Genomic DNA, 17,558 nt, shown 5'->3' on the forward strand with positions numbered 1-17,558 from the left:
TAGACGCATGGCAGTGGCTGCAAACATTCCCTGTGGAAACTGAACATGATGACGAACCCACACTATCCCAATGGAGCGCATCACTCCCTCAACTTTCCAAAGTACCAGGGGGTGCAGGTGAAAGAGAGATGGAGACACATCATGTGTGTGTATGTGTCTGTGAGTGACTGAGTGAGAGACACGCATTGCCCCTTTAAGTACGTTGACCCCACCCTAAGTACACTGCCTTTTTAAGTAGATCAGCAAGTTGAGACAGCAGCTGCTGCCAGCAAGCTCCCTCCATCCTGAAGCCTGTTAGAGATGGGTACAGGAGCAGGGGGCAGGAGCGGGAGGAGGGGGACATCCTGACATCAGCACTCCTATTCCCCCACACCTCCTGCACAGCAAACAGGAGGCTCCCAGGAGCAACTCCAAGCAGAGGGGCAGGAGCAGCACATGGCAGTGAGGGGAGGGACACCTGAACTGCGTGGCAATTGATAGCCTGCTGGGTGGTTGCTGCACAGGGAACTTAGGGGAGCTGATGGAGGGCTGCCAGTCCACCCTGGTTCTAAGCCCCCACCAGCTAGCTCCAACAGACTGCTCTTCCTGCAAGCAGTGGACAAGGCAGGCGGCTGCCAAACAACGTTATAAGGTAACATTGCGCATCTTTAAACAAGTATCAGCGGGGTAGCCGTGTTAGTCTGAATCTGTAAAAAGCAACAGAGGGTCCTGTGGCACCTTTAAGACTAACAGAAGTATAGGGAGCATAAGCTTTCGTGGGTAAAAACCTCACTTCTTCAGATGCATAGAGTGAAAGTTACAGATGCAGGCATTATATACTGACACATGGAGAGCAGGGAGTTACTTCGCAAGTGGAGAACCACTACAGCTACAGTACGGGAACAAATCTACATGGACACACGCTCAGAACCCCGACCAGGGATATTCTATCTGATACCCAAGATCCATAAACCCGGAAACACTGGACGCCCCATCATCTCAGGCATTGGCACTCTTACAGCAGGATTATCTGGCTATTTGGACTCTCTCCTCAGACCCTACGCTACCAGCACTCCCAGTTATCTTCGAGACACCACCGACTTCCTGAGGAAACTACAATACATTGGTGTTCTTCCTGAAAACACCATCCTGGCCACCATGGATGTAGAAGCACTTTACACCAATATTCCACGTGAGGATGGACAACAAGCTGTCAGGAACAGTATCCCTGATGAGGCCACAGCATGCCTGGTGACTGAGCTTTGTGACTTTGTCCTCACCGACAACCACTTCAGATTTGGGGACAACTGATACCTTCAAGTCAGTGGCACTGCTATGGGTACCCGCATGCCCCACAGTATGCCAACATTTTTATGGCTGACTTAAAACAACGCTTCCTCAGCTCTCGTCCCCTAGTGCCCCTCCTCTACTTGCGCTACATTGATGACATCTTCATCAAATGGACCCACGGAAAGGAGGCCCTTGAAGAATTCCACCTGGACTTCAACAATTTCCACCCCACCATCAACCTCAGCCTGGACCAGTCCACACAAGAGATCCACTTCCTGGACACTACAGTGCAAATAAGTGATGGTCACATAAACACCCCCTATACCGGAACCCTACTGACCACTATACGTACCTACATGCCTCCAACCTCCATCCAAGACACATCACACGATCCATTGTCTACAGACAAGCCCTAAGATACAACTGAATTTGCTCCAACCCCTCAGACAGAGACAAACACCTACAAGATCTTTATCAAGCATTTGTAAAACTACAATACCCACCTGGGGAAGTGAGGAAACAGACTGACAGAGCAAGACAGGTACCCAGAAATCACCTACTACAGGACAGGCCCAACAAGGACAATAACAGAACACCACTGGCCATCACATACAGCCGCCAGCTAAAACCTCTCCAGCGCATTATCCACGATCTACAACCTATCCTGGAAAATGATCCCTCACTCTCACAGATCTTGGGAGGCAGGCCAGTCCTCGCTTACAGACAACCCCCCAACCTGAAGCAAATACTCACCAGCAACTACACACCACACCACAGAAACACCAACCCCTGTAGCAAACCTCGTTGCCTACTCTTTCCCCATATCTACTCTGGCAACAGCATCAGAGGACCCAACCACATCAGCCACACCATCAAGGGCTCATTCACCTGCACATCCACTAATGTTATATATGCCATCATGTGCCAACAATGCCCCTCTGCCATGTACATTCGCCAAACCAGACAGTCCCTCCACAAAAGACTAAATGGACACAAATCGGACATCAGGAATGGTAACATACATAAGCCAGTAGGTGAACACTTCATTCTCCCTGGTCATTCTATTACAGATTTAAAAGTCACTATCATTGAACAAAAAAACTTCAGAAACAGACTTCAAAGAGAAACAGTAGAACTAAAATTCATTTGCAAATTTAACACCATTAATCTGGGCTTGAATAGGGACTGGGAGTGGCTGGCTCATTACAGAAGCAGCTTTTCCTCTCCTGGAATTGACACCTCCTCATCTATTATTGGGAGTGGACTACATCCACCCTGATTGAATTGGCCCTGTCAACACTGGTTCTCCTCTTGCGAAATAACTCCCAGCACTCCATATGTCAGTATATAATGCCTGCATTTGTAACTTTCACTCTATGCATCTGAAGAAGTGAGGTTTTTACCCACGAAAGCTTATGCCCAAATAAATCTGTTAGTCTCTAAGGTGCCACCAGACTCCTTGTTGTTTTTAAACAAGCATGTTCTCTGACAGATCAGCAACATAACAGTGAAACAACATTAACTGGGACGACATTAAGTGAGGAGTTACTTTAATAAGTTTGGCCAATTTGTCTTCTAACCAAAGCTATCTGAAGCACCAAACTCTCCCATGGGCTTTGTGCAAAATCCCATGCATTTTGAAAAGTACTCAGAATGGCCTACCTCTGCTTCTATTGAAGTCCATGGTAAAACTCAGATTGATTTCAATGGGAAAAGAGTTCAACCAAAGCTAAACTCTTGAAAATCCACTGTTTTTTGAACTGTTGAATACACTGGGAGAGTAGAGTAGTTTGAAGAGATGATGTTTTCTTAAACCCCATTTAAAATAGAGTTCAAGGAGACAATTTGTTTTAGAAGCTTATCAAGTGATTTCTACTTCCTGGATAGGTATCAAATGGAAGCTGGCAATCTTAGCCAGCCAAAGAGGAAACTGGGACAACACTGGATATTCCAGGGGCAAGTTAAAATGTGTCTGAGCTACCAGTAATTTAGAACAGTGGTTCTCAAAGCCGGTCCGCCGTTTGTTCAGGGAAAGCCCCTGGTGGGCCGCGCCGGTTTGTTTACCTGCTGCATCCACAGGTTCGGACGATCATGGCTCCCACTGGCTGCGGTTCGCCACTCCAGGGCAATCGGGGCTGCGGGAAATGGCGAGGGCTGAGGGATGTGTTGGCCACCGCTTTCCACAGCCCCCATTGGCCTGGAGCGGCGAACTGCGGCAAGTGGGAGCCGCGATCGGCCGAACCTGCGGAACCGGTAGGTAAAGCAACCGGCCTGGCAGGGGCTTTCCGTGAACAAGCGGCGGACCGGCTTTGAGAACCACTGATTTAGAGCACTGTTTCCCAACAACAGGTCCATGGACCAGTGCTGGTTCCTGAGATCTCCCTGACACCATTTAGGAAGGCAGCAAGCCAGTCCATAGTATCAGAAAGGTTGAGAAACACTGATTTAAAGAACCAAGATACCTTGACAGCTAAGAGTTCCTTGCTGTCTTACACTGGAAGCACAATATCCTTGAGTAGACACCCAGTGCATAATGTCTGTAAAGAACTTGAAAATGTATTTGGAATGGATTCTATTTAAACTTGTTCAAAATGTACAAAAATGTAGATTTTACTAAAAACCCTTTAATATAGAAATTTAACTTATGAAATATATTTTATATAAAAGTTACTTTATCTCAATTAGTAGCAGAATATTTTTCATTTTATTTCAAATACCCAGTTGTGAAAGAGATGGTTGTTTGGGTCTCAATTTTTCCTTTTTCTTTCTTTCTTTTTAACACTACCTGATTAAATATTGTTATTCCACTTTGAAATCTAGAAACCTTCTTAATCTGTTAAAGTGCACCAATATAAAAATAATAATCCTCACTCCATCTGAAGAAGTGAGGTTCTTACCCACGAAAGCTTATGCTCCCAATACTTCTGTTAGTCTCAAAGGTGAAACGGGACCCTCTGTTGCATCTGATGAAGTGAGCTGTAGCCCACTAAAGCTTATGCTCAAATAAATTTGTTAGTCTCTAAGGTGCCACAAGTACTCCTGTTCTTTTTGCGGATACAGACTAACACGGCTGCTATTCTGAAACCTGACTTAAAAGTAGTTATCCCTGCATCACTTTATGTAACATATAAAGCTCAAGATAATAAAGTGAGCATGGGTTGAGAGAAGGCTCCTGCACGCCAAGAGTCTGATTCTGCTGCCCTTAATTTCTCCAAGAAGCAATTTACTGTGTAAACAGTAATATTGATTTTCCATTCAATTTACCACATAAACATACATTTGGACAAAGGACAACATAAGATACTATGCAAGAATGACAAAGGGTAACAGTACCAGTCCCTTTATAGCCTGTAGATGTTGTAAAGTGAAAGTAATTGAGGTAGTGTTCCTATGCACATTATGGAGGTGTACAGGAGGGAGCTCCACTCTAATGTACCTTAAGGAATAAAATGTCATCCCCTGCCACATAACTTTTAAGCTCACCTCTCTATGAAGTGCACAAGAATGCCATAGAACAAAGATTCAGTGCTTTCTAGTTAAATAGTTCCAGACTTGTTTGCCAATTTTTGTAATCCAGCAGAGTTCTGAAGCCCTGGAGGGGAACTACGTTTTATCTTTTCACAAAAAACCTGGGAAATTAATTTAATTATGCTGAGAACATTAAAGAACACATGGTTAAGCACTGAAAAAAAAATCAGGAAACGCAGAAGTTAACTGCATGCAAATACTCCAATAAGATATTGTACAAGTGTTTCTACAACCTGAGACAAATTTGTTTAGCAACATGTACTGTGTGCTACCCTATTTATGCCATAGATCGTTTTTAAAAATAACTTATATTTAACCAGTGATACTATTGCTCTGTTACACAATGTAAGTGTTAACTGCAAACTAACTGCCTCATCTCCTCTACAAAATTATTAGATTAGATTATCACAATGGTGCCTTCAGGCCTTAATCTCTGAATCTACTGCACCTAAAGAAGGTGGTGTTGTTATGAGAGAAACAGCTGGTAAGTTATTAAAATATGTACCTGAGAGAACAAAACATAAAAAACAAAACAAAACAAAAAACCTATCAAAGATACCCTGGACAATTATGACAATCAAAATAGTATAAGCATTCAAGAATGAAATACAGTACAAAGTGCTACAAAATACATAAGCAATGCTATAGAAAAATGTATATTAAACTGTATATTTTGAGAAAAATAGTATGTTATCATGTAATAGAAGAATATTGTAGTAAAAATGCACAAGAGAACAAAGTTAAGGTTGTACATGAAACCTTAACTTCTGCATTTCCTGACTCTTGTGTGCTTAACTGTGCAACTTTAACATTTGTGGCATGAAGTAAGAGTTTGTTTGTATGAGAAGAAATTGTATGCAGTTACTTTTACTCCTGAAGAAAATCCTTAGTTGCACATCAATACTAACATCTAAAATAAAATATACATAGTTATTAGTATGTTAACTGGAATGACAATAAGCCCTTTAGAAAGCAGTCTTATGCATAATGATCCCTTAGGAGACAGAACTACATGGTGATTAAGAGGTTAATCTTGTAAGTGGAGAGGAAGGCTAGTTCTGCTGAAACTTTGGTGAATCAAGCTTTCAAACAACAGAACTATTTATCCAAAATGTGAGTCGTATTCAGTCTGCGTGCAATGCAGTGTTAACATTTTAAGTCTGATTATACATTTTAATTACACTGTTTTGCTGCAGAAATAGTGTATCATGTATACACAGTCTACAAGAAATGAAGTTTAGAATTACCTAAAATAGAAAGCATTACTGCTTTTATACTAACCTCAATTTCCACAAAATTGTGAAACTGACACAAGGTAAGCCACAGAATTTCCAGCCTTAAAAAATAAAAAAGACAAGTTTTGAATATAGCAAATAAGCAATACACAGAATGCCAAACTCTTCACCTAACATTATATTTTTCAGGTAAGATGCATCTTTAAAAAATAAAACTACTTTTGGATTGCACCTTTATGTGTTTTTACTGGTTTCTGTTACCATCTAAGAATGTTTATTCCAAGATTGCATATTAAAAGCCAGGCAATAAAGTGGGAAATCAGAAGCTGTAGAAAAAGTGACATTCATTATGTAACAAGTCCACATTTACATACTTTTAACAAAGTAGTAAATTTGCTTTAAAAAAGCGTCATGGTCAACACCTATGTCATTTAAATAAAAAAGTCAGAAGTTGCTGAGACTTTTTGTTTTGACTTGTGGAACAAACTATTATCCACCTTTATTTTGAAGTTAGGTGTAAAAGCAGAAGACCTGTTTTATTAGTCTAGCCTTGGAAAATAACAGAACCAGTTCAGTTTCAGGCGGCACTGAGAAACTACTCTTCAGGCGGCACTGAGAAACTACTCTTCAGGCGGCACTGAGAAACTACTCTTCAGGCAGCCAATGATTTAGTAGGGTTCTAAAATATTTTGTCTTCCACTATAGCTACAGAAGTCCCATAGGCACTAATTCACCAAGGAACTGAAGCAGATGAGGAATGAGACACTACCATTTGAAGAAGAACCAGAACTTCTGTCTCATAGCAGCCTGGTGAATCTGAGTTACCTCCAATCAATAGCAGAGTTGTATGTGTTTTGTGTTGTCAGGAGTTTTCAATGTGCTTCACAGACTGGCTGGATTCAGAATGGATTATTTGCCTTTAGGAAACAGACCCTTTTCTGGTGGGGGACAGACAAATGTAGAGTCTTCTTTGCTTGACATTTGGCAAGTACCAGGTTGAGTGAACAGAGCTGTATGGAGGAAACTTTCAGAAGTATCGAGTGTGGCAGCCCACTTAGAGATATTTTCCCAGAAAACATCTTACACCTTAGTCCACAATGGTTTCCGATTCAGTTTGAGGTGCTGGTTTAAACCTACAAAGCTTTAAATGATTAGAGTTCTGGCTGCCTGAAAAACAGTCTCTTATCTTGATGCTATATTACAGCAGGTAAGATCAATTAAGGCACTAAGCTAATAGCTCAGATACAGGAGGAGGCTAATGGAAGGGCATTTTCCATAGAATTCACTTTTCCTCTTGGTCTACAACAGGGGTCGGCAACCTTTCAGAAGTGGTGTGCCTAGTCTTCATTTATTCACTTTAACTTAAGGTTTCGCGTGCAGGTAATACATTGTAATGTTTTTTAGAAGGTCTCTCTCTATAAGTCTATATATTATATAACTAAACTAGTGTTGTATTGTAAAATAAACAAGGTTTTAAAAATGTTTAAGAAGCTTTATTTAAAATTAAATTAAAATGTTGATCTTACGCCACCGGCCCGCTGCTGGTCTGGGGTTCTGTTCACCTAGGCCGGCAGCGGGCTGAGTGAGGCCTGCAGCTGGGACCCCAGCTGGTAAGGGTCCGGCAGCCAGAATCCCAGACCAGCAGCGGGCTGTGCGAGGCCGGCGGTCGGGACCCCAGACCGCTCAGCCCACTGCCACTCAGGGGTTCCATCCACCGGCTCCTGCCAGCTGGGATCCCAGCTGCCGAACCCGCTCAGCCCGTTGACGGTCTGGGGTCCCAGCCCTGCCCACATACAGTGGGTACCTACCTTCTCCCTGGTTCTGGCCCATTCTCTTCCTCTCTCTGCACTGAGCTGAGGGTGGGAGTGCACTGAGCACAGGGCTGGGGGTGAAGGGTCTGGCCAGGAGCTAGAATTAGGGAGGGGGCTCAGGGTTGTGGCAGGAGGTTTGGGTGTGGGGCACTTACCTGGGCAGCTCCCATTTGGTGTGAGGGGTGCAGGTGGGAATGTGGGGTGTGTGCGCGCGCAGGAGCTCCAATTTGGTGCTCAGGGTGGGGGTGGGGGGTGCAAGAGTCAGGATGTGGGGGGGTGCATGGAGTGGGGGGGGCTGGGGATGTGGGGCGGTGCAAGAGTCAAGCAGAGGGCTGGGTGTGTATGAGGGGGATACAGGGCTCAGGGCAGGAACCTGGGGGGTGTGCGGGGCTCAGGGCACGGGCCTGGGGGGTGTGCGGGGCTGCGAGGCTCGGGGCAGAGGGCTGGGTGTGTGTGTGGGGGGGGGGGGGTCAGGGCTCAGGGCAGAGGGCTGGGGGTGTGTGTGGAGGGGCCGGGGGTGTGTGTGCCCCTATTCCACCCACCCACCCCTTCCCCAAGGGCCTGCCCCTGCTTCTTCTCTGCAGACCCCGGGACTCCCATACCCAATCCAACCCGCCCTGCTCCCTGACTGCCCCCTCCAGAGACCCCCCCGCCCCTAACCACCCCGCCCAGGACCCCACCCCCTATTCAATCCCCCTTGCTCCCTGTCCCCTTACTGCCCCTACCCCTTATCCAACCCCCCTGTCCCAGCCCCCTTACCATGAGGCTCCTAGCAGCATGTTCTGCTCCACGCAGAGCCAGACACGCTGCCCCGCAGTAGCGGGCAGCCCCGCCCCCCAGAGCGCTGCGCGCGCAGCTGCATGGCTCCAGATGAGTGGGAAGCGTATCTGCCTCCCCATGGAGCCAAACACTGCCCCGCGTGAGCGCGCAGCCCCAGCCCCCAGAACGCTGCACGCGCGGAAGCATGGCTCCGGATGAGTGGGGAGCGTATCTGCCTCCCTGTGGAGCCAAACACTGCCCCGCGGGAGCGCGCAGCCCCGGCCCCCAGAACGCTGCGTGCGCGGCGGCAGGGCTCCAGGAGAGGGGGAAGGCGGGGGAGGGGCCGGTGGCTTGTTGCGCTCAGCTGGGCGCTCCGGCCCGAGAGCGCGGACCCCGCGGCTTGCCGCGCCGGGAGAGTGGGGCCATTTGGCAGGGTGTGCTTGGACCCACCCCGTGCACACGCCTATGCTTCTGCCTCCTTGGCCCCGAGGGGGGGGAGGGAGGAGGAGGAGAAGAGCGGGCCGGGCCAGGCAGGATTTTTAATGGCACTCTGCTCGGGCAGGCAGCAGCGTGCCATTAAAAATCGACTCGCATGCCATCTTTGGCACGCGTGTCATAGGTTGCCAATCCCTGGTCTACAAGATTCAAAATCTGTCATTCATTTCTTATTCAAAACCCTCTATCTCCAGACTTTTTTTGGGTGGGAATGGAGTTAAAATATTTGAAAGCACACTTGTACAATTTCATATAACAATATCAAACTAATTCAGGAAAGCAACTGCAGCACAGAGGGAATAAAAGAGGATTGACTTACGCTCCTGGACCTTGCCATGTCCATGTGATTGTATCCTAAAAACAAACAAAGACACATTGCAAATTCAATTAATTTGTATTGTAAACTCTTTCACAGTATAATTCATGGCACATGCTCTAAATAAGGGGTGGGCAAACTTTTTGGCCTGAGGGCCGCATCGGGTTTTGTAAATTGTATGGAGGGCCAGTGAGGGGAGGAGGGTCATAGCCTGGCCCCCACCTCCTATCTGCCCCCCCTTCCTCCCCCCGTGACTCCTGCCCCATCCAACCCCTCCGTTCCCTGATGGCCCCTCTGGGACCCTTGCCCCATCCACACACATCTGCTCCCTGTCCCGACTACCCCCGGACCTCCGTCGCCCCATCCAACCCCTCCTCTCATTCCTGACAGCCCTCCTGGGACCCCTGTCCCATCTAACCCCCTCTTCTCCCTGTCTCCTGACTGCCCCCAGACCCTCTGCCCCTGACTGCCCCCTGCCGCCCCATCCAACCCCCCCTCCTTCCCTTTAACATAGTTCTGCTCCCCAGAACTCCTGCACCCATTCAACCCCATTTCCTCCCCAACCACCATCCACATCCCCGCCCCCTGACCACCACCCCGAACTCCCCTGCCCTCTATCCAACCTCCCCTGCTCCCTGCCCCCTTACTGCGCTGCCTGGAGCATTGGTGGTTGGCGGCGCTACAGCCGGGCTATGCTGCTGCCACCGCCCCCATGCGGCACAGAGCACCAGGTCAGGCCAGGCTCTGCAGCTGCGCTGCCCCAGGAGCTCACAGCCCCACTGCCCAGAGCATTGTGCCAGAGTGAGCGAGCTGAGGCTGCGGGGGAAGGGAGACATCAGGGGAGGGGCCAGGAGCTTGGGGGCCAGGCAGGACGGTCCCGCAGGCCAGATGTGGCCCGCAGGCCGTAGTTTGCCCACCCCTGCTCTAAATTTTCATGGAAACCACAATCCACTATTTTAAAAATCTACCTTACATTAAAAGTAAGCCCGCTAAGACAGGAACTTCAATCTGCCTTTTATACAGCTAGAAAACAAATATCAGTTAAGCCCAGCTTTTACACACAAAATAATCCAATTTATAGTCCACTTACAGACCCAGAAATCCCTCAAAAGACAGAACATTGAAAAATATACTTAGAAATAAATATGGTGCAGATTCGTTTCCCTAATTAGCAGATTTTTCACATACAAAACACACTGTCAGCGTCCTTGACTTTTCCTTAAAACAACAAAACAGTAAAAGAACAGATGTACTGTCTCGAAAGATTACTGTCTCGAGAGAAGTACTGCCTCTCCTCCGACTCTCTGTATTGTCTTGAACACAAAATATTTCTTTTTCTCTGAAGAAAACCAGCCATAGAAAATTGAAGATGCAATACACATACACACACACACACACACACACACACACACACACAAACAAAACCAAAAGCATTATAATTACTCCACAGACTTTGCCCTGTAAATTTTTCCTTAATTAATTTAATCTTGGAGGTCTGCGCTGACTTTGTGACAAGAGAATTGCCAGGAAAGGCACTCATTTATACAGCAAAATCATTCAATATATGGTAGGTGGTGTACAGATATATAGGAAGCTACAGTCTGTACCATGAAGAACTTATAATCTAAAAAGACAAAACCAGTGAAAGATGGAAGAGAAGGATACAATATACAGAATGGTCAAGGTAATGACTGGCACAGATGTTATTAGTTCAGTGTCTTCCATTTTTGTTACACAGAAATAAAGCTATTCTCAATAGCTCTTCAACTTTGCCAATATGAGTTGGCTACCTTTTTGTTGGCATTATAGTAGAAGTGGGACTTTAAGAGGGACTTTGAAACAGGAGAGGGTACTGCCTTTGCAGACTAGTTCAGAAAAGACTAGTTCCATGTGTAAGGGGAAGCCTGGAAAAAAAGGCACAGAAATTATTGTGGAAGAAGTGGACATGATAGGCATCAAGGCTATCAAGGGTGGAGTAAAAGGAGTGAAACATGACGTAAGAGACAAGGGTAGAAAGTAGGAAGAGACAGTTATGCAGGGCCTAGAAGAGGAGCACAAGAAGCAAACTTGATTCAGTGAAGAAAGGAATAATGGGGAGATGCAATATTTAGATCAAGTGAGGAATGGGAAAAGGGTAACAACATGGGTGTCAGGGAGGCAAGAAAGGAGCAGGTGACAGCAGCCAAAGGGAAGACTATGAGTGCCAATAGAAAAAAATGTTTTAAATGTGTGGACGGGGGGAAAAAAAAAAAAAAAAAAACCTTAGAAATGCTGGAGGAAGAAAATGAAAGATTTGGCAAAGACCTGAATTTGCAATGTAAGGGGGGGGTGGGGGTTAGGAGGAGATTACCCATAACCTGGAAGTCATTGTAATGGAAAATGGAGGAGTAAAGAGGGTTTGGAAGAAAGATAGGGAGTTCAGTTTTCAAGAAGGAAATATCAGATAGATAGTAGTTTAAGCACTACACCTTCCTAACTGTATGTTTCTAAATCTGATGCTAGGTACCCAAGCTCAATTCAGAATCAATAAGATTAAGAGTCCCAGGATCTTGAAAGTTATGGACAATGTCAAAATCTTGCTTTAATACCTTCATCACTGCTTAAAACAGAAACAGAATAAAAGAAAGTAGCATGTACAAAAAACACAAAAATCAAAGTTAAATATGCTTAAATGAATCTGAAAGGTCAGCAGCTAAGAAAAAGAAATGGTGAATTGACTATAATGGCTAAAGGTAAATCTTGAGTTTAACACTGTTTCTGATCTCGATAAAAACAAAAATATGTTATATTAAAAGAAAAAGGGGCACTTTCCACCATAACCAACGCTGGAATGTGACTTAAGACTCATCCTACTTCTAGGGTAATGTGGCAACTTCCAATAGCCAGTTGTAATCTTCCATTGCTAGAAGGGCTGCTATTGGTGATCCTGGAGCTGCAGGCCCTGGGACTGCAGACCTATTAAGTCTGGGTTTCTTTTATAGGAGTCTTTCATTTTCAGGTACCCTCTCAGCATCTGAGTGTTTGCCTGAATCTCTCAAATCAGAGTACACCTATGGCCTAGAGCAGCAATCATAGTCCTGTAGATACCAGAGAAATCAAGCCTCCTCCCTAGATTGTCACTATTTGACCACCAAATAGGACAATCATTTCTCAAAAGTGGGCAATTTCATAGTACCTCTTTTCTGGACAGTGATATCATTAGTAATTGTTAGGTAAACTCAGTATTCTGGCCACCACTTTAAGCAGCTGATATGACCTCTCTGACCTGGGAAATTCTAGCAGTTTGTTGCATCTGTTAACATTCCTGGGCAAAAAACTCTCAACCCCAAAATCACCTTAAGCAGTTGTAACTCATCTGTCCCTCCCATCCCATGTGTAGATTAACTGTCATTACTAAGTAAGGATATGGGCAGTGGCTGCAAAGACCAATAATCAGTCTCTATTTTGGAAGGTGGGGTTCCTGGCTGCAGGAGACACACTGGCTGAAGCTTATAATAGGCTCTCACTACCCTGTTATGTAAACACAGACAATGAGTAGTGCCAGAAAACTGACGTTATCTGTGGCTGATGTCGATGCTCTAAATATTTATAATAGCTTCCAGCTCTCACTCATGGATAGCACTGATTATGATAGGGTCATAGCACAGGTTGAAGCTTGTGTACCTAGGAAGTGAAACCTTTGCAAGATTCCTCTTCCACACAAGAGTGCAAAAGGAACAAGAAAATATTGAAGAATGTGTCACAAGCTCGACGCTCAAGAGACAGTCTTGCAATTTTAAGGCCCCTTTGAGGATTTCCTGGTAAGAGACAGGCTGGTGGTAGGCTATAGTGATGAGAAAGCACATATTTACGGAGAAATTGTTAGCTGACTGGAGAACAAGTCATGGAAATCTGCAAAGCAATGGAATAAGCAAAATTGTTGCTGTAAGCTTTAAGTAAGGACAAGGGTCAAAAAAACAAAGAAAATTTCATGCAGCAGAATATGAAGGAGCATGAAGGAATACATGAGGAAATCAGATGGTATTAGTGCTGTGGAGTGTTGTTAAGGCTGCTAAGTTATTAATGCTACTAGTGCTGCTGTCCTTGGAGCTCCAGTGTTAACTGCACTAGCAGAGAGCGCAGCTTGCTGATTCAACAACCCTTGATGTTATTCATAAAGAAAGACCACAAGGTTCGGTTTGATGGCAAAGGCGCTCAGCCAGGTTTATTGTTGACAAAGCACAGTACAAGTGCCTCGTAAGAGCTACAAGTATACTAACTCATGTATGTCTGCAACAATGGTACCAGTTCAATAAGGACACTAGGATTCTGTCCCCTAGACTAGCACAAAGATCCCCCTCCCATCACGTCTCCTTTTATATTTTGATACAAACAAGTTAGCTACTACACACCAGTAGGTGTTAGTTACCACCCTAATCCTCATACACACGAGTTCGAACAAAAGATACTTATCCATTATCCTGCATCCCCTCTTTATCTTTACAAGGGGTCAGTGTATTCTTGTATCATCTCTTATGAATGCTTTTAAATAGTTACTTGAGAGATCTGTGTCTTTTTGTACCATCCTCTCCAGTTAGGAATGTGCTTACTTGGTTAGCTGATACCCAGTGAATTACTATTCTGCTAAGGCCAGTCCTACTCTGGTTCACAACCTTTGGTTCACACAGCAAGTTATGCCTAGGCTCCTGCAAGGCCTACAGTCCCTTCCTTTTTATGGGCAGGATGTTCACCCATCATCCCAGAAAAGCATAATTAATTAACTGAAAATGACCCCATGGACTAAATAGTGTTTCTTGGCCATTTTGCTTTACTCATCCATACATTCCCCAAGTGTCTAATGATCTGCACATTCCCTTGTACAATCTGTGGACAGTTCCTCTTTTCTAATTGTTTTTAGTTCCATCTAATGGGGCTGGCAATATCCAGAAAAGTAACATGTCTATTACCCTTAATCTACAGAGCAAGCTAAACTTACCAATTTGTTCGGATAACGCAAAACTACTGGCTGGACAGGAACTCCAGGAATAAATGCTCCTGGAAAGCACACATTACACATCATTACTCTTTGGCATATTTTCTTATTGTCAAATAAATTACTCATTACAAAAAAGATTATGTGATTATTGGTTACGTCGTTAGTCTGGTGTGTACAGTAGCAGAAATTCATAGCATGCTAGTGGAAAGAATACAAGATCTGGAAGTAGCAAAATATACATCAATATTCCACAGAAAAAGTCATTTAAAAAAAGGCAGTGTTGGTAACTGACAACAATGTATATATCTATCTTATTTAGAAGATACAAGCATTTAGAAGAATGGAAATATAGACATTCGAAATCCACCAAAACCTACATAAATCATAATAAATTATGAAGACATACATATTTTATTATAGCCCAATCCCTAAATTTGACTCATGGTCAGGATTGATTTTTTTATATATATATTGGTTGCTTCTGCCTTTTAACAGTTGTTGTCAGATGTGAATTTTGTAAAAATCTGATAGTCAAGTATCTCATAAAAAAGTCTTGCAAACAAATTTGATATATTTTTATGAAGTTACCAGTTTTGTTGATAAAGGTAACTCTGTTGACATAACAGACTTCTGTAGGGCATCTGACTTTGTACTACAATACATTCTGATTAAAAATAGCACTCTAAAAACTATTGTACAAAATGTAATTATTAATGTGGATTCACCACCAACTGACGGTACTTTGAGGGGGGTCAAGCAGTAATCTGTTCTTGTCTCAGTGGTATTTAATGTCTACTAGTGGTCAGGAAGAAGATATACAATCTCTACCAGTAAAGTTTGCAGATAAAGATCTGTCAAGTGGTAAATCAGATAAACAGATCACTTACACAAAGTAATCTGGAGTGCCTGGCAAGAACAGCTCATATGAACCATTTGCCTGCATTAAAGTGCATCTGGAAGGTCACCCAGCTAGGAACAAAGAACGTAGGCCATACAGAATGGGGAAATGTATTCTGCAAAGTAATGACTCTGAAAAGGACTTTTGGCACCAAGAAGCAAGTGGGAAAGTCAGAGGCAATAAGATTTCAGAGGAAATGGGTGAAGGGAGCAGAGACTAAGACAGCTAGGACCAGGGGAAGTAGGGAGGTTGAGTACATTTGCAATGGGGGTGGAGAGCAGAATGGGCCGGATCAGTGGAAAACTGGAAGTGTGGGCGCAATAGGAACTTGAGGCAGTAAAGGGATTTTGTACCATGTTTCTGGGTGGTCTAGAGTGCATCGGGGAGCAGGAGAGCCAGCAAACTCTCCTAACATACACACATTTATATTAGTATAAAAGTGCTTTTGCTGGTATAGCTTATACTGAGTTGACAAACTATGCCAAATAATGACAGGTTTCAGAGTAGCAGCCGTGTTAGTCTGTATCCGCAAAAAGAACAGGAGTACTTGTGGCACCTTAGAGACTAACAAATTTATTAGAGCATAAGCTTTCGTGGACTACAGCCCACTTCTTCGGATGCATATAGAGTGAAACATATATTGAGGAGATATATATACACACACATACAGAGAGCATGAACAGATGGACTCCCACCTGTTCATGCTCTCTGTGTGTGTATATATATATATATACACATATATATATATACACACACACACACACACACACACACGGGAGTCCATCTGTTCATGCTCTCTGTATGCGTGTGTGTATATATCTCCTCAATATATGTTTCACTCTATATGCATCCGAAGAAGTGGGCTGTAGTCCACGAAAGCTTATGCTCTAATAAATTTGTTAGTCTCTAAGGTGCCATAAGTACTCCTCTTCTTTATGCCAAATAAGCTATACCAGCAAAAGCACTTTGGTACTACTATAACTGTGTTCACAATAGGGCTTTTGGCAGTACAGAAATGTTGGGGGGGAGGAAGGGGAAGTCCTCCTAACTGATATTACTATATTGCCAAAAGTCTTAGCATAGGCCTGGCCAGAGGGCAACTCTGCTGAAGAACATGTGTGGCATCCAATGGGAAGAGGACAGTCAACTACAGACTGTCCAGCAGCAAGTACTGTAGCAGCCTCAAATAGTCACAGATGTACATTGAACCCTTAGACTGCATGTTTCAGAGGGGTGCTAAGACCGCTCCAGCATCATAAGGAATGCAAAAATTCAGTAGGAGAAACATTCGTCTTTCAGATTCTTATACACATTCCAGTTAGAGTCCATCTATAGGATCAAAAAATTCCACTTCAACCGCACCTCATTACCAGTTTTTTTATTCAAATTCTATAACTGCAAACCACTTACAATGGCAACCAATATATTTAAAAAAATTATACAATATGAGAACATTCTGTAAAGAAAGCTATACTTCATACCTACCAGGCTTGAAGGTAATTAGACAAGATCGGTTTGTGCAAGTTCCTTCTGGGAATATCATTATCTTGGAGCAAAAACAAAATTTACTGTTACAGAATATTTGTTGTATTTACATCTTTTCAAAAACAATATTAAAACTCTTCACATCTGAGTTATAGTAATTTAAGAAAAAGTAAGCAAGTTAAACAAAATGTTTAAATGATTGCATGGTCTTTTGAAGTCACAAAAACTTTCAGATGCATGGAATCTGGCACAAACTGTGGAATAGGATATATTATTTATTCTTTAAACCAGTGTTTTCCATGGCACAGGGTAGCATGAAGGACTAGCTGGTGGGAGAACAGGGGGAACAGACTGCCAAACTATTTTCCAGATCCTCAGTTTCATTTAAAAAAAAAAAAAAATATGAAACAAAACACATGAACCATGTGTAACTGATAGAGAGAGGCCTGCTTGAGTTTGAAGAGAGCATAACACAACCAATGGTTCTCAGATGTAACTGTTACATTCACTTCAATAGGTGCTAACTTTGCAACGATACTTTAAATGTCAACACTGATAACTACTTCGGTATTCAGAGCACGTAAGAAAGGATGCACCACTAGTGTTTCCCAAAGTGGTTTTTATTTGGGAGGGGTGACAATGTACCCATGTCCGCTCCCTAGACACTATTGTAATATCTTTGTACAAAGTATGCTAAGATATCATTTGAAAATGTATAATTTGCTGGTCAATCCTGTCCTCATAAAATGTGTGTAGTAACATTGTTATACAATTCCACCGTATGGTG

General features: G+C 43.8%; 1 protein-coding gene across 2 annotated transcripts in view; it reads right to left on the reverse strand.

The window, feature by feature from the left end:
- LPCAT1 (lysophosphatidylcholine acyltransferase 1) overlaps positions 1–17,558 on the reverse strand; it is a 162,673-nt gene that overhangs the window by 97,529 nt on the left and 47,586 nt on the right. For both annotated transcript variants that reach the window (XM_054018344.1, XM_054018345.1), the window contains exons 5-8: positions 16,772–16,832; positions 14,389–14,447; positions 9,417–9,451; positions 6,079–6,133 (exon numbers count right to left, since the gene is read on the reverse strand). In XM_054018344.1, the coding sequence (XP_053874319.1) occupies positions 6,079–6,133; positions 9,417–9,451; positions 14,389–14,447; positions 16,772–16,832 (210 nt within the window). The remainder of the gene's footprint in view (positions 1–6,078; positions 6,134–9,416; positions 9,452–14,388; positions 14,448–16,771; positions 16,833–17,558) is intronic.

The sequence above is a fragment of the Malaclemys terrapin genome, chromosome 2 (assembly GCF_027887155.1).
Source record: "Malaclemys terrapin pileata isolate rMalTer1 chromosome 2, rMalTer1.hap1, whole genome shotgun sequence".
Lineage (NCBI taxonomy): Eukaryota > Metazoa > Chordata > Testudines > Emydidae > Malaclemys > Malaclemys terrapin.